We start from the raw sequence: 26,441 nt of genomic DNA on the forward strand, positions 1-26,441 counted from the left end.
ATAGCCAGTCTTTTGATCAAAGTTCTTTAAGGGTAACAAGTGTGTGCACAAACCGAGAAGGTCACTCTCTTTTCTCGCCAGTCAATACAAGGATTATGAGTTTCCAACCATGGCATTCCCAGAATTATTTGGAACTGTGGGGCCTTGATTAAGTCAAACACAGTGCTCTCTCGATGCCCATCTTGACCCAACAGTGTCATCTCCATAGTTGAATGAGTTACTGGACCGGAAGCTATTTCGGTCCCATCGACGGTGGTGATTACATCAGTTGTGGGTTTTTGCAAAGAGGCAGGTTCATCCTTGTAGGTAATTCTCGATCCATGTAGTTTCCTATGGCTCCGCTATGTATGTATGCTCTCACTGCATGCATACGAGATGGTTGCCTTTGATCTATAAGGACCATTGGTATAATTAGGTGCGAGGTCTGAGTGTCCTTCTTCATGCTCGGCAAGCGGACCTCTACGCTTGTCAGGCGTGGTCTTTTCCCGGCTCTGATTCCATATTGATTTTGTCGGCGACTCCTACCACCTTCTTAGGTGGTTCCACTGGGCAATCCAGTAAAAAATGCCCCGAGGTTCCACAATACAAACACAATTGTAACTGCCGCCTCTTGTCCCTTTCTTTTTGAATCAAAGGTGCTTTAACCACCCCAATTTGCATGGGTTCAGATACATCAGTTCCTTTGGGGGTGACGTTGTCCTTAGGTCTTACCAATACTCGATTCTCAAACCTAGCCCGATCAGCCTTCCGATTCTGAAGTCTGTGATCCAACTGGACAACCAGGTCTATGTATTCAGCACAATCTTGAGGTGGGTTCACTACTTGTGCCAAAACATCTTTTAGTTCACCTCGTAGCCCACGATGAAATAGTGTAATCCACTTAACCTCTGGCCATCCGGTTTCTATCACCAACCTATTGAAGGTTGCGATGTAGGTCAGCAGATCCTGGTTACCCTGACGCAAGGACAAACGTTCGTTATCCAAAGCTTGGCCTTGGGAATGTCGGGCAAATAGTCTTTCCATGCTTAGTTGAAAACCCTGAAAATCCCGAAGAAGAGGGTCATCCTGGTTGACTAGTGGAAAAGACCAATCTGCTGCACTGCCGCTGAGATACAATAGTACAAAGGCTACCTTTGCTTGATCATTCAGAAAGGCTCTAGGTCTACATATAAAATGCAGGCAGCACTGGTTCATAAACACGGCAAACCTTTTTGGGTCCCCCGCAAAGCGTTCTGGCGGTGCTAAAGGAACTGTCCCTGGTAAAATTACTTGCACTGGATTACTTGATTGAGCTTGGCCAGAAGTTCCCCCGAGTCCAGGTAAAGGTGTGTGCCCAGCTTGATCTTGAAGTAATTGCCTGGCGAGATCATCCGTACGTTCTTTTGCCACAATCAGTTCTCTCCTGAGAGCATTGGTCTCTTGACGGGCGGAATGCACTTCAGCCCTTAGTTCTCCCAGTAGTTGGGCTAAATGATCAGTCTCTGAGGTCTCCATAACGCCCGGGTGGAGATTTGTAGTAAGGCTTCACGTTCTGTTACGCTCACCTGGATTCCACAGGGGCGTTGAACGAAGTTGGGCTATTGCGGTCTCCACCAGTGTGACTCGTAGCGAACTGATGAACGACTGCACTTGCCCACTCAGTTTCGTCTGCCTGGCCCACAGGAATATTTCCTAAAAGCAGTAAAGGGGATTAGCCACCCGTGCTAGAGAGGTTACACTAACACTATTTTCCCTGAAAACTTCCAGTATTCCCCTTCATAAAGTCTCACCTTATTGTTTGGAAGGATGAACTCTCCATCCTGCGTGGAGTGCAGGGGCACGTAGAAGTTCAGTTACTTCATTGATCCGAAGGTATTTGGCAGCGTTCCAGACAACAATGACTCCGAGGTAAGTAGTGTGTAAATCGAAAGTATAGTTTTTTTAGAGTTCAAATGTCTAGCGCTCAGGTAAGAGTCAGTTTGTACCAAGCACTATCTAGCAAATAATATTGTTCCAAATGTAATTAACCAATAGTTCTCTATCTTCTTTGCAGGTGTAGCGCCTTGCTGAAAATGTCTCACGTAGGATGGTGACCAGCGCTGCCTCGAGCGGTAAAATTCGGAGTAAGTATCCTGCGGTAAGTAAAAGAATGTCTTTGGCAGAACCCCGCTCACCTTTTGTTTGTTCTTGTCTTTTCAGATGCTGATGTTTCAGGCGGCGATTCAACGGGTGCTGCGCCGGGTCATGGAGATGCTCCGAAGACAGGTTAGTATGGCGCGGCGCTGCAGCTGGCAATGCGACGCGGTTTATTTTAATGTCTTTTTTCTTTATCCACAGGTGCGGCTGCTACAGGAAAAGATGATGACCAAATGGAAATCTCCTTGTTCTAACCTTCTCTTCTTCTTTCCTTTTCTCTAGGATCAGCTCCAGGCACAAGACGGGTGTGGCTGTAGACTGGATGCTGGACTGCAGACACGGTGAGCGTGACGCTGCTAAGATGCAGAATAACGAGAAGTGTGCTGCTCTTTGGGCGTGGTTTAAATAGCATCAAAAGTAGTTCCCAGGTAAGAAGTTCCAGTACCACACCCAAGCAGCAAAATAGTTCCTAAAGGAAAGTAATCCCTTCATGGCCTCATGATGGCCTGTACATGAGTTCTTTGCAGGATGACCTGCATAGTTTAAAGTTGGCAATATGAGCCTGGCGCCTATGACTGAACCCATATAGCCCCTAGGCGGGGTTTTTGGAATTCCTGTGTCTTCTTGGGTGCCTGTTCCCTGGACAGATGGACCTGTTCCGGATGTCTGGGGGCAGGCATTGTGACACACATTTAGTCCCTTGCTATTGCAGGACAGTATCCAAAGGTGTATATTAAAGATCCAGAATAATTGGCCACAACCTACCAGCCCAATGATGGCACATCAATGGATTGTCTTAAAGGCAGTCATACACCCTCAAATTGCACCTCACCAAATAGTTCACGGAGGCACACACTGAAGTGGGGATTCCTACTATGTAACACACCATTGATGGTGATTTTCAAAATCACCATGTAACCTAGATAAATGGAGGTTAGGATAGGGGAAGGGACACCAAGTATGTGCATCATATCAATCATGATGCTTAGTTGCTACAACCTTAAAGATGTGTGTCAAGGGAGGGGTAGGAGGCTCAAAACTATGACCTTAAAGGTCATGATGCTTGGCTGACACAACCTTATAAGTGTGAGTCAAGGAAGGGGATGGAGACTTAAGACTTGGACCTAGGTCACCCAAATCACCTACCCATTTACATTACTATAATAATGTCCAGAATTGAAATCACATATGAAAAGAACCACCATAGCAAGGATCATTGACAGCACACACTACAATTTAGTGTCACATTGATGGAAATCCCTTACCTTGGGTATCCTTGAAGAAAGGTGTGAGAGAATGCCATTTGGTAAGGGCGGGATAACCTGAGCTTTTTTAACTTGTATTGATAACATGATGCAGGTAATTCTGTTTCTGAATGCTTCATGCCAAAATCATAGTGCAGTCATGTACCTTTGCTGAGACCAGTCTCCAGACAACTCCAGCAACTGCCCTGCAGTGCTGCAGGGTAGGTTCAAAGGTCACATGTGCATTCCTGACCGCTGCTGGAACACAAAGTTCCAACAGGCAGAAGTTGCGTAATAATGATGTAATAATGTTTATTTATTCATACACAGGGAGGAACATTTTTCTTTTGAGCACAAAACAAAAGAATATATAATAGATTATATATTGGATTTGATGTGTTAATGATGTGCTATTTATATAGCACTTACGCCTAAGTGCTCTACAGAGAACATATATACATACAGCATAGATTTGACAGGAAGCAGCAAGCTTCTTATAATAGGTGAGTTCCAGTGACATTCTGACTAGCTTGTGGCGATGAGTAAATGGAACAGTCACCAGAGACAATACATGGGCCAACATACATGGCAACCAAAATTAGATAGTTCTAAGTGCATCTAAACGGTATGGCCATCTGTGTTAGGGATGTGCCCATGATGGAGGAAGTGCTAGAGTGGAGGCAGAGAAGGTGAGGGACAGAGACAGATCAGAGGTGAGGAAAAGATGTTTGCTAGAAGAAAGATGAGAAGTAGTTAAAGACGGTAGCTTGGAGGCTAGGAGGTAGGTTTTTAGTTTGGTTTTGAAAAAATCTGTGTGAACTGTTTCTCAGATGTCCTGAGGAAGAGAATTCCATGGAGCAAGAATAGCGGAAGAGCAGAAGTGAGAGGAAGCACAAGGAGGGTGAGGAGCCACAAGGGTAGTCAAAGAGGCAGAGCATAGATTACGAGAAGGCTTAAAGAGTCCGATGAGGAGGATAGATACAGTGGTGCTTTACCATGGATATATTTGTGAATCAGGAGAAGGGATTTACACTTGGCCCTGTTTTGCCTCAACAGCCATCCAGCCTGGTGACTGGATGAGGAAGTAGGTGTGAAGTGAGGGGGTTCAAAGAGAGTTCTGGTAGCAAAGTTATCTTGTTGAGAGGGGAGAAAGCATAGTTGGGGAGACCAAAAAGGATGTTTGCACAGTAGACCAATTTAGAGAAGACAAGAGTAATTAAGAGATGCTTGGTGGTGTTGAAAGGAAGGAGGTGCCTGGTTTTTCGAATATTTAGCAGGTTGATGCAAGCCACCATCGCAGTTTTGGCGATGACAGTAGAGAAGGTGTGATAAGTGTCATAGATGATGCTGAGGTTTCTAGATGAAGAAGAGTAGGAGAGAGTGTCAGGTGGAAACTGGATAGGCAGGCGATGAAAGAGAGTATTTTCCAGGGAAGATGAGCACCTCTGTGTTGGTATAGTTTAATATCAGAGAGTGTGAAGCCATCTAATATTTAATGGCAGAGAGACAGTTGGAAAGTTTGATAGAGAGATCAGAGGAGATTTCAGGAAAAGAGAAGATGATTTGGGTGTTGTCCGCAAAGAGTTGGTACCAGAAGCCAAGGAGGAGATTAGTGCCCCAAGCGCAGAGGCGTAGAGTGTAAAGAGGAGATGATCCAAAACAAAAACTTTTGGAAAGCCAACAGTTAGAAGAGTGAGTTGAGAGGTGTTTGAAGTCCAGGAGCAGAGTATTGGCGAGGTGCCAGGTAGGATTCAATCCAGGCAAAATCCCAATAAGAAATAGGGTGTTAAGGAGATCAGCATGATCAACAGTGCCAAAGGCAGAAGAAAAGTCAAGGAGAATTAGGATAGAGGATAGGTTAGAGTGCTTAGCAGAGGCGATGAGGTTGGAGACATTCATGAGAGCAGTTTATGTGGAATGACAGGAGCAGAAACCTGCTTGTAGCAGTTCATGAAGGTTGTGAATATCTAAGAAATTGGTATGATGGTTGAACAGAACCCTTTCAAGCACTTTAGAATCATGTGAAGGGAATGACACAGGGCGAAGGTTCGCTGGTAGTTTTGGGTCAGCCCCTTGCTTTTTTAGGAGAGGGATGACCACAGCCGATTTGAAATTAGAGAGAAAGCAAGTAGAGTCGAAGGACAGTTTGAACGGTTCAATGAGGTGAGAGGCCACTAAAGAGGTAATAGACCTGCTAGCTGAGGAGCAAGAGAGTCTGATGGGACACAAAAGGGGTTAGCCTTCATCAGTAGAGATATGATATGATATGATATGGCATTTATAACGCGCCTTTACACAAGTGTTTCAAGGTGCGACAAGGCAAGGAAGGGAAAAGAGGGAAGACAGACAACGATCCTACTAGGCCAGGTGTCATTCAGATTGCGCAAGTGCATGGGAAGGGGAGGGGGGAGAAGTGCAGGGTGGGAAGGGGGAGAGGACAGTGCAGTACATGGGATAAGAAAATAATAACAATAGGTAAGTATGCCAGCAGGTGGCAAGTGCAAGCGTAAGTGCAGACAACAAGTGCTGGTAGTGGGCCTGTAGGGATACAGAAACAGTCCCCAAGTGCGGGGTTGCCAAGGGGGCAGGGCAGGAGTGCAACTGGCGGGGGAGGGGGCCTGGGCTCGAGATCGGAGGGCGGCCAGGCAACCAGTGCAAAGCCAGTGTCAGCCAGGAAGTCAGCAAAGGAGAGGAGGAGAAAAAGCAGAAGCAAAGAGAAAGGTTTTGAGGTGCTTCCGGAACCGAAGACGATTCTCCTCAAGTTTCAGGGAGGCAGGGAGGCTGTTCCAGAAGAAAGCCCCAGCTGAAGAAAGAGATCTACCACTAACTCCTTGTTTGGAGAAGCGACTGACCCTGAGGGAGCTTGAGGCAGATGAGCGAAAAGCTCGAGAAGGAAGGTCTTCAGTATTAGTGTGATTAAAGAAGGAGATAGAGGCAAAGGATGATGGTAGAGTAGGCGTAGTGTGGAATGTAGGAGGATGGAGTGTGAGGAAGGTCAGGAGAAAGTTTCTAATTTTGGAAATGTTTGCAGTAACGTATTCAGGTAGGTCATTAGCTGTGAGAGTGGAGTTGATAGTCATAGGTTTTTGAGGAGTGAGGGGTGATCTTAGGGCTCACAGTAGCTGGTGGAGATGATTGGAGTGAGAGTCAATGAGGATGATGTAGAATTCCCTTTTCGCTCTATCAAGAGATGACTTCTGCGAGCTCAGGGCAGAGAGGTAGAGTTGCAGGTCCTCATGAGTGTGTGTACATCTCCATTTGGGCAGCTGCTGATGTGTGTTTGAGCGAAGAGAAAGTATGAATGGGGTGACCCATGGTAGAGGATGCTGAAACTTAGGGGTAAAAGTTAGCAGTGGGAAGGTACAGGAGAATAAGTCACATAGTCACATGCTATGCATTGGAAGCTGGAGAAGGCAGTGTTAGTGTTAGTGGAAGACGCATCAGGTGTGAAGAAGGAGACTGAGAAATGTAGGGCAGAGAGAAAGAGAGGAATGACAGAAGGTTTACATTTCTTTTTAGTAAAAGGTGAGGAAAGCAGTGAGGAGATGTCAATGGCTGGAAAGGAGATGGTGGTGGAAATAATGGAGTGGTCAGATAGGGATGGTTTGACAGTAGTATTAGTGGCCGAGAGAGAGGTGGAGATGAATAAGAGATCCAAAGAGTTACCCCCAGTGGTGAGTGTGCTCATTAATAAAAGACTGAAGTTAAGATTTCCGAGAAGTGGTTGGAGCGGGAAGCTTAAAGTCACTTAAGAGAATGAGCCGATGCATAGTGTAAAGAGAATGAAATAGTTGTCCAAGTTCATCAAAGAATAGTGGGATGAGAAGGGCGTTAGATGGAGAAGATGTGACTCGAGTGAGGCAGAGCAATAGTGGAGATGGTGAATTCAAGAGGTAGGAAAGAACGTGGAATTGGAGATCTGTGAGGCGGGAAGAGAGTAGGTGTCTGATACCTCCACCTCTGCCAGTCAGACGAGGAGAGTGAATGAAGGATAGTTTGGAGTCAGATGGAGAAACCCCGGTTTCAGTGAGAGCAAGGAGGTCTCGGGGAGGCAGGTATGGATTTGGTACATATTTTAATCAGTAGTGCTGCAAAAGCATACTTTATTGTCTAGTGCTAGTGAAGTTCCATCGTCTTTTTATAGCATCCTTTTGATTGCCCTTCAATTACTGGATTTTTCTTATTTCAGTTTTGTTATGTGTTTTTATTTGGAAAAAAACTCCCTTTGCCCCAGCCTAAATCACAGGGCGCTTACCAAAAAAAGAAATGCACAGTTCTAAAAAAGATATTAAGTCTATGCAAGTGGTAAATGATGCTGACCTCCGATTTCCCAAAATATGAGTAACCAAAGAAAGGGAAGTCACATTTAACTCCCTTTTTATGGCGAAACAGTACCATTAAAGCAAGAATTATGATGAAAGAAATAACACATTTGCATTTTCCCAGTTGCAGGAGGATAGCTCAGTGGCATCGTGCTCGCCTTGGAAGCAAGGCGACATGAAGCAACACAGGTTTGATCCCCCGATCCGTGCTTAGAAACTGCAGGGTATTTAAGCACGATATATATATGCAACTAAGACAACAAAACAAAATTCTGTAACAACGCCTCGATGCCCCTGGGCTGTCTGAGCACTTTCAAAATGTAAATAAAAAAAAAAAATAACTAAAAGACGAGAAATATGTAAAAGGATTCCGAGTGTTTTGCCCATTGCGTTTGTTGAAGTGTGAAAAGTGCATTAAGCAAAGTCTGACGCTAGTGTTAGACTTTCATGCACTCTATGCACAGCAGGAACCAGACAGCATAAAGTAAGATCTGGGCAAAGATGGAAGCTGAAGAACACCAACGTCATAAAAACTGCGAATTCACCCTATTCGGATAGTGACTATTTTTAAGAGAGTAAATGACAGTTCTCGCTGCTGAATAGGGAAACAAGAACCATCCATTGCTCTGTTATTAGGACATTGCCGGTTCGATTCCGGTAGACGATTTGAAATGTATAGGTTGTTATCACTATATAGAGCACGTAATGCCTTCAATTTATCAAGGCCGATCAGCACATAAATCCTTCAAGTGAACATCGGATTTATCATGATTGCATGAGAGATGAGGGCATGGCAGCAGACACAGCGATGGCTGCTTAAATATTTACAAGAATATATTACTTGAAATGCTCTGGCATCTGAAAGCTCTCCTGCCAGAAAGCCCCGTTTCCACATTATGCGCTTCAAATAGGCCATATAAGTGAATCAATACGAGCAGCCCATTGTCCATCGCTTTGAGAGCAGCCTACGTCACCTACCACTTCAGACCTCGCAGAGGTATGACTTTTCAATAGGGGTTTTAGTTCACAGGCAGCAGTGGGCTTCTTCAGATGACACGGGAGTTAGCTTTACCAGTAACACGGGCAGTGTCTTATGGTAACCAATGCCCTGATGAGTTCCAGTCACAACATTGTTGTTCTCAGAATATCATTCTGATCATTCCTTTGAGTGACTGCAGCGGCCATTTAGAGATTAGGTGCTAGGTACCGTGCACTGCTTTCCAAGATGTGAAGCTATTGAATGTAAACCCTCGTGAGTCCATTAGGGCTCTATCTGAAAAAGTCCCTCCATTTTCAGATGCAGTTCCATGGACTTTTGCTTCTACAGTCCTTTCAGAACATGGGCAACTCTTTCCATCGTCTTGTGCAAACTCTTGCTAAATGGACATTATTGGATATCCTCTGAAATGTACTAGGTGTCAGAGTCTCCTAAAAGGCCAACAAGATCCCCTTGTTCAGGAGATTTCAAGACTTGAAAACGATTCCTTTCTGAATGCCTGATTCACAGAACGTTTTCCTATGGGATTGCACCATTATAAAAGGCTTCTGTGAATCAGGCCCTAATAGTAGAATCTGAGAGGTGCCTTCTCTGGGGGTGTATCGAGCTGGTAGTAGGAATGGGCAGCTTCTACGAGTGCCCCCTGGGGAAATCGGCTGAGAGTCATACCAAATTAGGATATAATTATGTGGGATGCAGGAATGTGTGGTGTGCTGCAGAAACTCAGTGGTGATTGATTATGCATAGTATGTTTAATGCAGTGTATACAGGGTGCTCTCCTTAGTACAATAAATGAGCAAATGTACGCTACTGCTACATTTGATCAGACTAAATGTGCCCACCAAACACATGCTTACTTCTTTGGATTTCATTTGACCCAGGTCAGAAAATAGAACCGTTATTTAAAAAGTTACGTATGCTTAATGTGAGAAAAGCACTAGTGTTCAATATTATTATTACTATGGTATTTATTGACCACAGATCTAGCTTCGAGAAGCAACAGAGCGCTTTACAGTGGTATACAACAATAACGATGCATAACGGGGCGCTTTACAGAGGTAGCAACAGAACAGATATACAGTGGGGGTGGGATACAGAGAGGCGCAAAGGAGGGCTACAGCTGTATTGGGTGGCGGGGAGGAGAGGAGTAGGCGGCGTCTAGCGACTTAAGTGGCACAAAGGGTTACGTGATGGCCTAGGTGTAGTGCACTCTCCAAGTCACCACTCTAATAAGCAGGATCTTGGGGTAGACGCACCCTGCAAACGTCCTTCAGCTCACTTAGATTCATAGGGTGCTTAAAGAGCCCCAGTAAACTGCTGTCTTGGCATGGGTACTTGGTTTCAAAGACGCATGGAACCTGCAACTACTGAGGCAAGACCTTCCCTTCACCCATTTTGCATGTGGTGATCTAGGTAACACTTTCCTACGAAGTAATACCTTACCCCCTTGCACAGGGTCACTTTTGAATGGGCCGGAATCCCCCCTCCGGGTGCGTATGCAGTTGATCTTAACCAAGCTGACAAGGGTCTCTGTCTAAGAGCCCATCCTGGCCTCTCCTCTAGCCTGTAGAAATCTCCAGCCTCTGCAATGCTCTAGCTTCTGCAGGATTACAATGCTCCAATTATTCTGCCTCTCCACCTCTGGCGGATGTCGAAGCGCCCACCAGGAAGTGACCTACAGCCCGAAAGGTGGCTAATAATGCTGCTACTCCTCAGCAATCTCTGACCCTTACCAGCTTCTGCATTACTGGCCCCAGCAGGACCTGTGAGCCATTCTCTCTCTAAACTCCTTCAAGGTCTCCGCTGTTTAACATGGCCTTCCTGCTCTCTCTTACTGCTCTTTCTAAAAACACAACTCCCTTTTGCCTTTTTATATTGTGCCATACAATTAAATTGTCGCAATACAGACACTGATTGGCTGAGCGACTCCACCCTTAATTTTGAGGCCTGGTATTGGCTGATACTTGGCAGGCCCGCCTACCTCTTGTTTTTCTGCCTCTTGTTATTGGTCCCCATTCTCTCGTATCCTGACTAATTATGTCCACGTTCATTGTGAATTCCAACTCTCAGGGCTGCTGGTGACTATTTTCCCCACTTGCTTTCTTCCCCATGCTGAGTGAATTTCCTTGGCTTAGTTCCTTGTGAGTGCTCACTCGTCTTTTTCTGGGCTTTGCTCTGTGGCCCCTCCCGTGGAAGGGTTCACCCACTTGGCGTCACTGTTCACCGAACAAGCCCAATCCCAAAGGAGGTGAGCGCTTTTGTCTCTCACATATTTTTATTAATATTTTATGGTATTTACTGAGCCCAGACCTAACAACAATACAGATACGTAATGCAGTGTTTTTCAGAGGTAACAACAGAACAGATATTCAGCGGGGGGGGGGGTAGGATACAAATGGCACAGAAGAGGGGTACAGCTGTACCGGGGGCAGGGAGGACAGGGGCAGGTGGCGTCTAGTGAGTCATGTGCCGCAAGGGGCGATGTGATGGCCTAGGTGTTGAGGAGGAGAGACTCCTTGAAGAGGTAGGTCTTGAGTTATTTTCTGAATTGTAGGAGCATGGGGGCGAGTCTGATGCTGACTGGGAGGATGTTCTCTGACACTTGGGTGCTATGTCTTTGTGTGCCATAGAATTGCTTTCCTCCTGGTACTCCTTGGCGGGAGACATTTTCTCAACATTTATGTGACACATCCTACCATGGGTCACAATGAGCACACTTCGATTATATGGTGCCTGGCAGGCCATGCTGCTGGAATGGTGGTGGAAGGCTGGGTAGGCTCTGGGGAACCCTCCATATAGCAAGCACTTCTACAGGGCACATTGCGTAGCGGTTCAAGCAGTCAAGCAGCCGCCATCTTGAGCATCCACACAAGTGACTCCAACACAGTTCTCTTTCATTGCCCGTGGACAGTTCCCTCCGTGTACACAAGCTAGTGCATGGCACCGTATTATGCAGGGATAGCGTTGAAATAAAGACGTAGTTGTAGATGCATCGGCTTGGCCTTGTGCATGGCCATTTTCGGTGGCGGGCCTTATTAAAAGTCTTCGAGTTCCGCAGGAAGCTTCATACGGATACCGGTGATAACCACTCACTTCGAGAACGAATAGAACAGTGTTATGAGGTCATAGAAAGTATTCTCTAAATACATGTGCTTATTTTTCATAATCAAAATGCTATTTCAGACACGTAGTTATACAAGCAAGCAACCATTAAAATGTTCCGAGCGCTCTATTTTGCTGCATTTTGTTTTGTTTTGCCGTGAGGTGATGTGAATTCTTGTCTGTTTCTGCAGGTAGGCTGGTTTCCATCCACGTACGTTGAAGAGGATGACTGAATCTGCGTCCATTTTGCACTACTGAGAAGAAAGAAAGAAAACACATTTCGGGGAACGGTGAAACAGAGAGACTTGCAAAGCGTCCGCGTGTGGAAAGCCGCTCTTCTGTCTGTGTGAAACCTCAGCCTCATTGTAAGGAGTTTAACCGGAGCTTATGTTGACAGATTAATGGCTCGCCCAGAGCTTTGCAAGAAACAAGCTGCCAATCAGCTCTAGCTGGGGACCGGTACTAAGCCAAAACCGCACTTTCCCAGAAGAACCCTGTAAAGCAGCCCTCGTTATGCTCCATTTCATTTCCCCTGTACTGTGCAGTGCAGATGCACTGCTGATAAATGTGCAATAAACCCCGCCTGCAAGCGCGCCTCTCTAATGGTGCATGCAGTGCGGCCATCATTGTCTGTCTTTATAAAAGTCACGCGGTTATGGCCCGCCAGGTTTACACTGGGTGAAGGCAGCAGCACTCCGAAGGCGATGATGGCGACAGCATCACAGACCTTTCCTCCACTGCCCCTGGAGACATCTCTACACAGGAATCCACGGGCCGCAAACCTGCTATTTGCAACCGTGGTGCTTTCTTTATCAGCTGTCTTCATGTACGTGTTGAATATGTTTCTTCCAGCAAATTGACGTTGTGTTTGATCATGATCTTCCTGAACCGAGATTTCTGCGATGGAGTTCCTGTCCCCTGTCTATCTGGCCATCGGTTTCGCGTCTATGTACAATTGAGACAGCTCCTTGTTTACTCGCCCTTGCCCCTATCACGACACACTAACTTTTCATAACTCCTTTTCGAGAACTTTTGCTGTCACATTCCAATAGCACATTTAACTATATGCCACAAAACAGGGGTCCCGTATTAAAATACTACCAATTGAAATGCTCAAAATGGGAATGGTCAACTACCAATTATTATGTATCATCATTACTAGGGTAGTTATTGAGTGTGGGCGTAGCTTCTGGAAACAGCACAGCTCTTTACAAGCCATAGGGGGAAGAACACAGTGAGGGAAGAAGTAGAGAGATAAGGGTGTGGGAGCTAACAGCGGGGCAAGGGGTGGCGGCCCATTCGGCATGGAGGGGGCACAGATGACCCAGAATTCCTTGAAATGTAGTGTTTTGAGCTCCTTCCTAAAATATAGAGGCGAAGGGGCAAGACTGGTGTTGATGGGAAGGCGGGTGCTCCGGGAGGATATCTACCGTCTATTTGTACAATTAAGAATAACCCATATTTCGACCCCTCAATGTTGACCTTTGGCAATCCCATCCGATAAGAAATGGTATTCATTTGAAGTAAACATGAAGCTTGCTGCTTATGGCTAATCCTAACTGAAATACAACTCAGAATCCCAGCACTGTTCAACATTACGTTTTAAATAAATATATTAACAAGGTGTTTTAAATGACACCACTCTCCACTCTCCAAAGAGTTTCAGTCCCAACGTTACTGGTGTAAAGGAAATGCAATGTCCTTAATATTTCACTCCTCAGTCTAATGAGGACCAGCTAAATACCAATGAAGCATGGTATTAAAGGAAGAATCTCAGTTAAATGTGGGGAAACAACTCTTATTTTTTTAGCCCCCTAGCCCCCTCATGTTAAATAGTGAAACATTTTTTAACCGTCAGAGTTGTAGGCTGGCAATCTTCTGGTAACATGAACATGTTGCATTTTCACTTTCAACACATGTTTTAAAGAGCAGTGCCAGGCAGCTGTAGCAATCTCATTGGTCTTCTTTCCGTTTCAAAGTTGGGCATTGCCTTGAGAACTGTGTAGGATGTAAACCATGCGTTGCAAATGGAACAGGCCCAGCAGACTCGATGCCCGTGGCTTTGCCTCCCTTTAATCAATAAGCGCTGATCTGCCACTTCAGGGAATTTTACCTCGCCACGGTTTAAGCCATGTTCGTATTCGAGAAATAGCAACTGGTCAGCTTAGTAAAGAAGAAGAGACTTGTCAATGTGTCCATGAACCCTGCCTTGCATTTTGTATGAGGAGCTGTGTTGTCTGATGTGTGATGCGGAATTATTCTGTTTGATTCTGAGATCTCATAAAAAAGTATTATGGGCCATGTCTGTGAAACGTGCTGTGCTCAGAGAGAAAATACAAATAATTTAATTTATTTTTAAAATAATTATGTGAAATGAAACCTGTTTTTACTATGTAGCTTCTGTGCTCTTCAGTCGCCAGTTGCTTGGCATTAAGTTAAGTGATTACACTAGTCATTAATGTACTGCAATTATTACAGTGTTGAAGCCATATGTACTAATTTTCTAAGAAGTGCAGAATCTGCTGCTCTCGCTTTTTTGTTCAGTGTCTTGAATTAAGGGGGTACATGCTGTATATTAGTCCATCCTCCTGATACCAAAGACTATGTGGTCCAGTCAAAGTCCTTCTAAGTGTCATTTGTTAATCAGGTTCCTTTCTCACACTGTGTGTTTTTATTTGTAACATGTTGTAAATATGTTAATACAATAAACTGCAAAATACTTATTTTAGTTCATGATATAAAAAAAAATGTGCTTACATCAAATGTGTTTTTTTTAAAAACTCCGACGTGTTCCCTGTTGTATGTTCACACATTCATAAGATTGTTTTATTTTATTTAGGTGACCGTTGCATTTCTGGATTGGCAGCCCTTTCTCCAAAAACACTTCTTTAGCACAAATACACGAGAAGTTTTAGGTGATAATCATTGACTTCTCCTTAAATTATTAAGAACGGCTGGACAACATATTTGAGAGCTGTATACATAACCCATTGAATGGTACAAGAAGTGTCAGGTTTGCCAGGACTGTAATGCTGGGAAAGAACTGTTTATAACCGTTTTTAAGGTTGTATTCATTTGTGATTAAACGTATGTAAATATTTCCATACCTATGCTATGAACAGAATATGTTAAGTATTGCTCAAGTGTTTTTTTCATGGGGAGTTATTGTATTTTGTACAGGAGGGAACTGTAAATGAACACGTCTATCATACTATGAAGCAATAGTCATTGGTTTGACTCTATTGGTATTCCCTTAATTGTTCATTTTAGTAAAACATTTAGGTTCACTACAATAACATTTGAAACAAAGGTGAGTCCTCCAGTTGGATCTATTCATTCACATTGAGCCCATCTCTGACATTGCATTGCATAATTGTAAGGTGTTCTGCATCATGTTTTTGTAGAACAATAAGCATAGAGAACTGGGGTTAAGGACACTCTCTTGATGTTCAGGTATACCACCCACATCATTTAGTTTTTTAAAAAAAATCTTTAACTTTAATTTATTCGGAATTTAAAATCCCATCAAACACACAATGTTAAAATCAGCAAAATACGTACAATAGGTAAAATATTGTGTAAAAAAGTAAGAAAAATTCATATACAGGCGCCTCTGCAAGCCGTTGGGAATTAAACATGTAATGATCTAAAAGGTTTCTGTTTCTAGTAACCAGGCACATAATAAGAAGGCATTTACGATATTAAAGTAAATAGAGTGTGCCACAGATAAATACGGGACAGAGAATAGAAGCCTTAAGGCTGATTGAACGTCCCTGAGACCCTGCACCCTCAGCAAAGGGAAAATATATCTCTTTCTCAGGGTAAGAAATGAAGGGAAAAAGGGAATGTTGTAAATCTGTACATTATACCCTGAGTATGCACATTAACACCCAGTGATACTATCATTCAACAAAGAAAATGCTGGCGCATGCGCAAAAAGCAAGTTTATCCTGAGGCGGAGAATAATTCCCCTTTTCCTCGGGTTATTGAGCCAATAAGCGTAACTTGTCCAGGGAGCTATGGTAGTAAAATGTTTATGGAGAAATTGCACGGTCTGTTTTTGCAACTCGGTATCTCTCCTGATGTTTACTCCTGGAGAGATGAAGTTGCGTGCTATCTCCCTTTCTTCGACCTTACTTGATGCGGTTTCTTCGTTAAGGAGTCATGTGCAGCCAAGTTTGCAAAAAGAGGTCTTAATATGGGTTAACCAAAGGGAAGAGCCACTGGCATTTAAAGCCGTTGCCTCTCTCACCAAGGTTTGAGTTAACGATAATTTGGGGCTTCCCAATAAGCGGCACTAATAAAAAAGCAGTTGCAAAGATATGAATATGTATCAAGTAAGGAGATCGGATGGTAACATGCCAGGTCAATTTGATGGCCTTTATTAAAGACTGGCATGATAATCGCCTCCCTCCACAAAGGTGGCATGGCCTTCAAGTGCAGGATCATATTTAAAAGGAGGGTGTGTACCGGAACCATAGACCCCAATCTCGTCCTTCAAGAACTCGATTGGAATTGAGTCTGGGCCAGCCGATTTCTTATTGGCCCTCCCTGTGAGAACTTTGGCAACTTCGCTCATCAATATCACTGGGCTAGAAGCAGTTGCATGCATAGTATTACAAGTAGGAGTATTCTGGGTAGCTGAATCTATATTACTCTTATCAATCCTGTCACTAGGGTTAGCATATAGGAACAAACAATGTTTCATCCACTTGTCTTACCCCACTGGTTCTATATCATTTTGTGGGGGATTGCCAATAGGGCACAGTCCATCTGAAATAGCTCTCCGGTATTCCCCTAAATTGCCTGACACGTCAGCCCTCTCTAGTTTTAGCCACGTCAGCCCTCTGTAGTTTTGGCCTCCTTGCTCCTCGAAGTAGATACACCGGCTCTAAGCCATTGCTTTCTACCCGACGGACCACCTCAAAATCTTTGATCTAGGACCAGTTTTCGAGACCCAATATAAAATAATCAATAATTTAACAGTACCTTGCGTCAGTAAAAGTATACTTCCCGGAATGTCAGATAGGAATCTACCATTCACTTGCCTAATCCCTGTCTCAACAAGGGGGTCCACGAGTTTTGTACAGGAGGGACCTTCTCCATCCCATCAAGCTTCTGGCACCTGTAAATCATGACACTGAGACAGGAACAAGGAAGAATGGATGCCCGGGAGAAGTTCACAGTCATCTTTAATACAGGTTCATAAGACACACTGAAGGCACACCGAGCAGCATTCTGCATGACTCCTTTTATAGGCCTTTTTGAATGATGCAATAATCTCATACAAAATACTCCCTTATCAGGGCATCTCCCTGATAGGTCCTTTTTCAGTCAGAGAAAAGCCCTCCCTATCTTTTGATGTCGCTCACCAAGCCCACATTAGCTCATTCTTGGAAAGCGCTGGCTGACTGACACATAGACTGATATGCTTATTTTAGACTCAGCCTGACGCAATTACACATCCTTCAACTCCTGCAAAAAGCAATTCTTATCTGCTTTGTGAGGTAATGCTAACTTTAGTTGGCAGTTCATAATGTGGAACTCCCAATGATCTCATTTGTTTGCTTGCCCAGTGATGCAGTTGATCTGTACTAATTAGTAACATTTCTTGCCTTTATCTGATTTACCATCGATCATGTCTACTTTCCCTGTCAAAATGTCTAAATGTATTCCCCCAGACATGCTTATCTTACATTGAAATGCTGGCAAAGAATATTCTTTATCTCCATGAGTCAGGACTCTAATACCTGTTCTCACAATGCCATTCTGTGTTTTGGCATCCATTTAAAAACATTCTGTCCGACCTTGCTACCAAACGGTAAATCAATATTATCTTTTGAGCATACCTCATTTTCTATCCAGTTTCCAGAATATATTTTTACATATTCATGATATGTAAGTAATACTGGAGACACTCTTCACTTCCTGAGTCATTCTGATCAAAAATATGCGTCACCCCACATGCACTTTTTTATCTTTAAAAAGCACTACAATTCAGATTGTTGCAATACTGGAACCATTGATCAGCCTATCATGTTATCTAAACACAGCTGGGGGGGCAGGGGGTCTGGTTCCATTGTACACTCCCCCTCGGGTCAGGATTAGACAACTGTTCAATACACGTCCACTACACCCAGTGTCCACCCTACTCTATATACAGTGTACCTATACACCCTTATCTCAATCACCCCCCTCAATATGGTGCATCATCTCAACATGAGAGGTTTCATAAAAGACATTTCTAAGGAATCAAAAGTGTCTTAAAAAAGTTGTTAAAGGGACGCTATAGTTAAGTTGTGCTACTAAAAACCTATGAAATTCAGTGAAAAAACCTTGTTAAAGGGACGTTATGGTTCCAAGTAAAATAAAAAAAAACCCTGAAATTCAGCAGTTATGGTAAGCTAAGCAACAATAACTCACGCCACCACCGTGCACTGCTAAGACCAACACCCAGGACATCACAAATGTAATTGATGACATCACTGATGACATCACATGTGCATTTACCTTTCATGAAAAGTCTGTACAAGGGGTTCTTATTGTAATGTTAATAAAAAAGTGTCAAGGATCATTGGAATAAATATCATGAGGTACGTAGTGCATTAAGTAATGTATTAATCCAAATAGCATTGCATTATGACGTTTTTTCCAATACAATAAAGTACACATGTAGTCAAATAGGAATAGTGTGCAGCAGACATGATGTAGATGCAATATTAATAATCTTGTCATGTTTAATACTAAAATTATATATGCCTTCTTATTAGTCTTGCATACTGTGAAACATTTAATAAGTACCTAATCAAACCCACTTACTACATTATTGCATTACTGCACACAAAACACAAACAGACAACAACACATACAAATAGAGCACATACAGTTAAAGTAAAGTAAACAAAAAAACAGCAGTATTACCCGAGAATCTTCATAACCTAACTAATTATCTTCATGCCCAGAAATAATTGCTCTGCTTCCAAGCTACTACTTCCCTATGTATAACTATCCCGTATTGTGACTAGACCCTAAGGAAAGTAGTGGAAGTGCAATGTGTACAAATATGAGCATATCCAGGGAAAGTAGAGTAATAAAAAAACAACAGAACTATAAGACAGTGTTGATAACCTTACTGATCATCTTCATACATAGAAAGCATTGCTGTCTTCCAAGTCTGTGTTTTCCCCTTTGTATATGTTTTATATGCTTTGAGTGGACCGTAAGTGAATTACTGTAAGAACATATTTGAAGTATAAGTCTACAAATATAGTACTTTGTACTCTAGTATAGTGATTTTTTAGTTCCTGACTGTTACTGGCCTAGATATATCAGTAAAGGAAAAAAGAGTGAGCAGACATGTGATGTCATCAGTGATGTCATCAATGACATTTGTGATGTCATCTTTGATGTCCTCTTTGATGTCCTGGGTGTTAGTCTTAGCAGTGCATGGTGGTGGCACGAGTTATGGTTGCTTAGCTTAACATAAGTGGCGAAATTCAGGTTTATTTTTGGTTTTACTTAGAACCATAACGTCCCTTTAACAAATATTTTTCACTGAATTTCATAGGTTTTAACGTCCCTTTAACAAAGTTTTTTCATTGAATTTATAGGTTTTTATTAGTGCAACTTAACCATAACGTCCCCTTAACAAAGTTTTTTCATTGAATTTCATAGGTTTTTATGAGTCCAACTTAACCATAATGTCGCTTTAACAAAGTGTTTTCATTGAAATTCATAGGTTTTTATTAGTGCAACTTTACCACAATGTCTACGAACATCTGACTTCATTGCAGACCTTCTGGAGGGTGCTATATGACCATATGCTGGCGCGCGGCAGGATGATGTGTCCGGGAACCTGTATTTACTTCACGATAAGATCTGTGCTTCGCGGACAGTTCGGAACAGCATTTTCTACTGATATAGGAACTTTCAACTTCAAAATTTCCCTTGCACAGCTCCAACACCTATTCCTACTCATCCATTAACAATGTAGTACACAGTACATACTTTTAGCAAAACTGCTATTTATCTTAAAATAGAATCAGCTAATGCCATCCATCCTCCCCAAGAGACACCACCACTGCTGTAATCAAGAAACATGAGAAACACTGCCCCCTACCTTAGAAATAACACACGCGTAACATATTCCCCTGTCCACCTGCCCCGTCATATTAGTGTTTGGTGCCTCTTCCCTCATTTCCCTCCCCACCTTTCGTTCTAAGCTCTCCTGCCAAAAAAATGCATCCAAGAACAAAATAAATATTCCTTTAGGAAACATCTTTCACAGTTAAAAAATAGAACAAAAAAAAACGTATAGACTCCATCTACTTTATATGTCGCAGTAAAGTACACAGGCTCAACATTTTCATTTGCATTTTGTGTTATGCTAATGGGAATATTGTGGCGTTCATCCTCCATTCCAGGGACTGGAACGGTGGATACCGGCCGAGCAGCCCAAGTTATAAGCCCAAGCGAAGCGAGGGTGGATAACGAGGTCTCTGGACCATTATCCCCCCATTCCAGCCCCTGAAATGGGGATGAAGGCCATTAGCAGCCTAGGTTCCCAAAGCGGGAACCCGGGGTACTAAAAAAGAGGATTTTTCTTATACCGGGACGCCTATGGCGTCCCGGTGTAGGAAGGAAAATCCTTTTCCAAGATGGCCACCATGGAAAGGGAAGGCGGGGTTCCATAAAGGGCCCCACTTCGCTTTCCATGGCAGCCTGCAGAAGGCAAAAAGAGAACCCTATGACCATATTACCACAAGCACATTTTTCTTCCCTTTCAAATCTATCCTAATTTCGAATGACTTTACCACAAAGCCAGTCCCAGGTGGACATGGCCACTTTAATCCTATGTTTTGCCCCTTGCGGTCATGGCCAGTAGCCAGATTGTCCGGATCATGACCTTATTCCCTGACCCAGACAATCTGGGCAGTGCCCTTGGCCTCAGGCTACCTGTCATGATGCCTACCCCCGGAGCACCAGGCCAGGCCCAGCACCCCCGGAAGCAGGCATCATGCCCTCGGGTAAAAGCCCAGCGGCCCCTTATAGGGGCTCTTTGGACTCAGTTCTGGCGCCTTTGGCGCCAGTCTCATGTTGGACATCAGTCCTGGCGCCATAGGTGCCAGGCTCATAAAGGGAGGTGTTTTGTGCACTTACCTGATGCAGACCATGCTGCACGCTTCAGGCCTCCCTGAGACCGGAAAGGGACTATTTTTTCATAGGGACTATTTTTTCAGTCGGGCGTGGCCAGGGAAGGATACATACCTAGTTGGGGAAGGATACATACCTGGGACTTCTTTGGAGGCTATTTAAGCCACGCCCAGACAGCAGCTCATGCTTCGCGTTGTTCTGCTTCCTGCAGCTTAACGATCACCGTGTCTGCTCCTGCTCCTGGACTCCAGCCACGCCTGCCTCGAACCTGGAAGACCTGCAAGGAAGGAAGAGAAGAGAAAGGTGAAAACCAAGGACTATTTCAAACTTCTTACCTGCATCCGGAATCTTCTCGCCAGCATCCCTGAAGAAAGACTTCCAGTTAAAAGCATTGCGTTGCTCGCTGCAGCGCCACGCTTCACTCACCTGTCCTCGAGACATCTCCCGGCTCCATCGCGGCTGTCAGCATCGGACGCCACATCTCTGCACCTAGGGGAGAGAGGAAGAAACAAAAGGTGAGCAGAAGGAACACAGAGGGAAAGCCTGATTAACAGCCATAATACTTACCGGCTTTTCTTCCACATTTCGGGTCGGCGCCGCCCCGTTGGCAGGTACCGTACCCCGGCCCCTAAGGGGAAAGGACAAGGGACATTTCTGGGGAATGATAAGGACATTTAGAGGGATCGCCCTCATCACTACTCACCTCGGCAGTTTAACCCCTCGACGCATCGCCTTCATTCTGCACCTGAAATAAAGGACAGATCACAGGTTAGAAAGACAACATAAAGGGGGCCTCACTTGAACTTTGAACTTTCATACTTACGGCGCATCGCTCAGGAAAGTCAAGTGGATTTTGCCAGCGCCATTCTGAAAACCATTGAAGTAACTGGACGAACGCGCGCCCCTGCACCAGAAGCAGGATGGAGAGTTCATCCTTCTAAACCATAAGGTGAGCTTAAACCGGGGTTTGGAGGAAGTTAGAGAGGAACGAAAGGGGAAAGGGGGGAGCTAGCACACTATTCTGCAGACTGTTAATCCCCTTTCTCATCTGCAGAAGGATATTCCTACGGGCCAGGCAAGCACGATTTGAAGGTCCTGTCCAATCGGTGTTCCGGGTCCTGCGCATCACGCTAGAAGAGGCCACAGCAATCCAGACTAGACCAGCGCCCCTGTGGGAACCAGGTGAGCGTTACAGAACACGAAGCCTTCCTACAAATTCCCACCCAGGCGCTATGGAAACTTCCGAAACTGACCAGTTGGCCCAATTACTGGGGGAATTACGGGCCGAAGTACACGCCGCTCGTCAAGAGACTAGTGCCCTCAGGAGGGAAGTGATTGTAATAAAGGATATAGCTGATGACCTGGCTAGACAGCTTTTGCAAGGTCAAGCTGGACAAACTCCTTTACCTGGTTCCGGGGGGAACCCCGCTCCTGTGGTTTCCAGTAACCCGGTGCAGATTAATCTACCTGGAAACATGCCGCTGGCCCCACCTGAACGCTTTGCTGGGGACCCCAAACGATTCGCCGTATTCATGAATCAGTGTCGTTTGCACTTCCTATGCAGACCTGGGGCCTTCCCTAATGATCAGACCAAGGTAGCCTTTGTGTTGTCATATCTCAGCGGCTGTGCTGCCGATTGGTCAGTCCCACTGGTAACTCAAGATGACCCGATTCTTCATGATTTTCAAGGATTTCAAACAAGCATGGAAAGGTTATTTGCTCGACACTCCCAGGGACAGGCTCTGGATGACAAACTTCTATCTCTGCGAAAGGGAAATCAAGACCTTCTATCCTACATTGCAACCTTCAATAGACTAATTGTGGAAACTGGTTGGCCAGAGGATAAAAGAATCACGTTATTCTATCGAGGTCTACGCGGAGAACTTAAAGATGTCCTGGCACAAGTTGTAAATCCGCCCCAAGAATGCACTGAATATATAGACTTAGTGGTCCAATTGGATCACAGGCTGCAAAACAGAAAAGCATATCGGTCCAAGTTTGAAACCCGGGTGTTGGCCAAGACCCACGCTAACCCCAAGGGGGCTGATGGCTCGGAGCCTATGCAAATCGGAGGGGTTAAAGGACCCCTAACTCAAAAAGAACGGGAAAGAAGACGACAGATGCAATTATGCCTTTATTGTGGGTCCTCTGGACACTTTCTACGAGATTGCCTGGTTAAGCCGCCCAAGAAGGTGGTAGGAGCCGCTGATAAAATCCATGGAAACTCTGTATCGGGAAACGACCACGCCCAGCAAGCGTAGGGGTCCGCTTGCCGAGCTTGAAAACTAACTCTCAGACCTCGCATTTCATTGTGCCAATGGTCCTCGTAGATCCGGAACAGCCTAAACCGTTGCATGCTATAAAGGCATACATCGATAGCGGGGCTATAGGAAACTATGTGGATCGAGAATTGGTCTCTAGGATAAACCTCCCTCTGCGTCCTAAAACCAACAAAGATGTCATCACCACAGTAGATGGAACCGAAATTGCCTCTGGACCGGTAACACATTCCACAGCTGAGGTGACACTTGTAGGTCCGGATGGCCATCGGGGGGCAGTTGTGTTTGATGTAATCAAGGCTCCACAGTTTCAGCTTATTCTCGGAATCCCTTGGTTAGAGACACATAATCCTCGAATTGATTGGCGAGCGAAGAGAATAACCTTCCCGGATTGTGCACAAACCTGCTACCCAGAAAATCCAAAGATTAATCTAGCATCAGTAACCTCTGTCCCCGTGCAACTACCTCCAGAGTACCAAGACTTTCAGGACGTCTTCCAAAAGGAACAGGCCAATACGTTACCTCCCCACAGATCGTACGATTGCCAAATCGATCTGGTGCCCGGTGCACAACCCCCTTGTAGCAGGATTTACGCCCTTACTGAACCAGAGAATCTGCAGACAATATTTAGATCAATACCTCGCCAATGGTTTCATTCGCCCGTCAAAGTCCCCGGCATCCTCAGCTTTGTTCTTCGTGCCTAAAAAAGAAGGCGACCTTAGAACTTGTATCGATTACCGCGCATTGAACCAGATAACTGTTAAAAATCGTTACCCTCTGCCTCTGATCCCTGAACTCCTTGACCAGGTGAAGGACGCTTGCGTATACACCAAGTTAGATCTCCGGGGGGCTTATCATCTGGTACGAGTAAAAGAAGGCGACGAATGTAAAACGGCCTTCCTTACAAAATATGGACTATTCGAATACCAGGTGATGCCTTTCGGGTTGTGCAACGCGCCTGCAGCCTTCCAATTATTCATGAACGATGTCCTTTGGGAACTCATCGATGTCTGTGTTGTCGTGTATATTGATGACATTCTTGTGTACTCCTCTTCGGAATCTGATCACAGAAAGCATGTCAGGGCCGTCCTAGAGGAACTGCGCCAGCACAAACTGTTTGCCAAGCTGAAAAAATGTGTTTTCCATACCACCGAGGTTGAGTTTCTCGGATTCATCCTGACACCTAAAGGGATCCGAATGGATTCACGGAAAGTGGATGCCATCCTCAAATGGCCATCACCTATTTCGGTGAAAGGTGTCCAAAGCATGCTTGGTTTTGCCAACTTTTATCGCAGGTTTATCCCGGAGTTTTCACGTGTGGTGCAACCCATCACTGCACTCTTGCGAAAAAATAAACATTTTGAATGGACCGAGGAAGCCGAACAGGCCTTTCAGGAGTTGAAAGCTAAGTTCACGTCCGCACCTATTTTGAAGCACCCGCGTCCCGATCTCCCATATATAGTCGAAACCGACGCGTCCAGCTTAGCCATGGGAGCTGTCCTGTCTCAGAGAGACCCTGAAACCAACCAACTGCACCCCGTAGCATTTTGGTCCAGAAAGTTCTCGCCGCCGGAGATAAATTATGCAATCACTGATAAGGAACTATTAGCCATTAAGTCCGCCTTTAAGGCTTGGCGGCATTATGTCCTCGGCGCCAGGCATACCATCACCGTGATCACTGATCACCGAAATTTACAATATTTTAAAACTGCCAAGGCTCAATCGTCTCGACAGCTCCGATGGGCTTTGTTCTTTGCTGAGTTCGATTCTGTAATCACCTACCGCCCCGGCTATAAGAATGGTAAGGCGGATGCTCTATCCCGAATTGGAATGGAAGAAATAGACACAAACTCAGAACCTGTGCCGATAATTCCCGAACAAAGAATTTTGGGGATAACCACTTTACAAACCCTTGAAGACATTCAAGCACGAGTGAAACAATTCCTGGACTCTTCAGCCTTGCAGGATTGGATCAAAAGGGGGTCTAACTTTTCAGTCAAGGATGGCTTACCTTACTTCCAAGGGCGCTTATTTTTGCCACAAAAGGAATTGCAAGAACTGGTTATTTCCCGTCATCATGATACCCTGATGGAAGGACATCCTGGCATTGCCAAAACAGAGGAAAAGGTTAAACGACAATTCTGGTGGCCTTCCTGGCGAAAGGATATTAAATCTTTCGTGATGTCCTGTGGAGTTTGTGCCCAAAACAAAGGTCAAAAGACAAGACCCGCCGGTCTTCTTCAGCCCTTAGACATTCCACCAGCACCTTGGCACACCCTGTCACTAGATTTTATCACGGACCTGCCCTCTTGTAATGGTTACAATACTATTCTGGTCGTGGTGGATTTATTTTCCAAAATGGCCCACTTTAATCCGTTGAAAGGATTACCTTCAGCCTTTGTTCTTGCCAAGGAATTCCTCGAAAATATAATCCGTTTGCATGGATTCCCATCCATACTAGTCTCCGATCGGGGAAGCCAGTTTATTTCTCATTTTTGGAAAAAGTGTTGTCAACTGGCACAAATCGACGTAAGACTCTCGACCAGCCACCACCCACAGACCGATGGTCAGACGGAGAGAACGAACCAGACCCTTGAACAATATCTACGATGTATGTTGCACCAATCGGAGGGTAATTGGAAGGACATTTTATGGGTGGCTGAATATGCATACAATAACTCGATACACTCTGGAAATGGTCAGAGCCCCTTTTATACCCTATATGGACATCACCCTCGTACTTCAGACTTGGACTCACCGCTGAGCCTTGAAATGCCCGCAGTGGACCATTTGCATTCTACGATTACTCAAGCCTTCAAGGATGCAACTGCACATTTGCAACATGCGAAAGGGAAATACAAAAAGAATGCGGATCTGCATCGAAGAGAGGCGCCTCCATACCAAATAGGGGATCAAGTATGGTTGGCTGCCAAACACCTATCACTCAAGGGGCCTCGAACTTTTAATCCAAGGTATTTAGGCCCTTACTCGATCAAAGCTATAATCAACCCAGTGGCAGTCAAGCTCGATCTACCAGCTAACATGCGGATTCACCCCGTTTTTCATGTGTCACTTTTGAAACCAGTGCACCCAGGAACCAGATTAACAAAGCCACCAAAACCGATTCAGATAGATGGGGAGCCTGAATTCGAGGTGAAGAACATTTTGGATTCTAAGATCTCAAAATCAAAACTTTTCTATCTAATTGATTGGAAAGGGTACGGGCCTC

The 26,441-nt window shown here is 44.6% G+C and overlaps 1 protein-coding gene across 3 annotated transcripts in view; it reads left to right on the forward strand.

The window, feature by feature from the left end:
* The window catches only part of VAV3 (vav guanine nucleotide exchange factor 3), a 1,781,337-nt gene extending 1,766,502 nt beyond the window's left edge, over nt 1–14,835 (forward strand). For 2 of the 3 annotated variants that reach the window (XM_069641873.1, XM_069641875.1), the window contains one exon: nt 11,972–14,835. In XM_069641873.1, the coding sequence (XP_069497974.1) occupies nt 11,972–12,013 (42 nt within the window). In that variant the 3' untranslated portion in view covers nt 12,014–14,835. The remainder of the gene's footprint in view (nt 1–11,971) is intronic. The other variant, XM_069641874.1, reaches the window with a different exon arrangement.
* The last annotated feature ends 11,606 nt before the right edge of the window (nt 14,836–26,441 follow it).

This window comes from Ambystoma mexicanum, chromosome 1q (assembly GCF_040938575.1).
Source record: "Ambystoma mexicanum isolate Mex_15411 chromosome 1q, UKY_AmexF1_1, whole genome shotgun sequence".
Taxonomy (NCBI): domain Eukaryota; kingdom Metazoa; phylum Chordata; class Amphibia; order Caudata; family Ambystomatidae; genus Ambystoma; species Ambystoma mexicanum.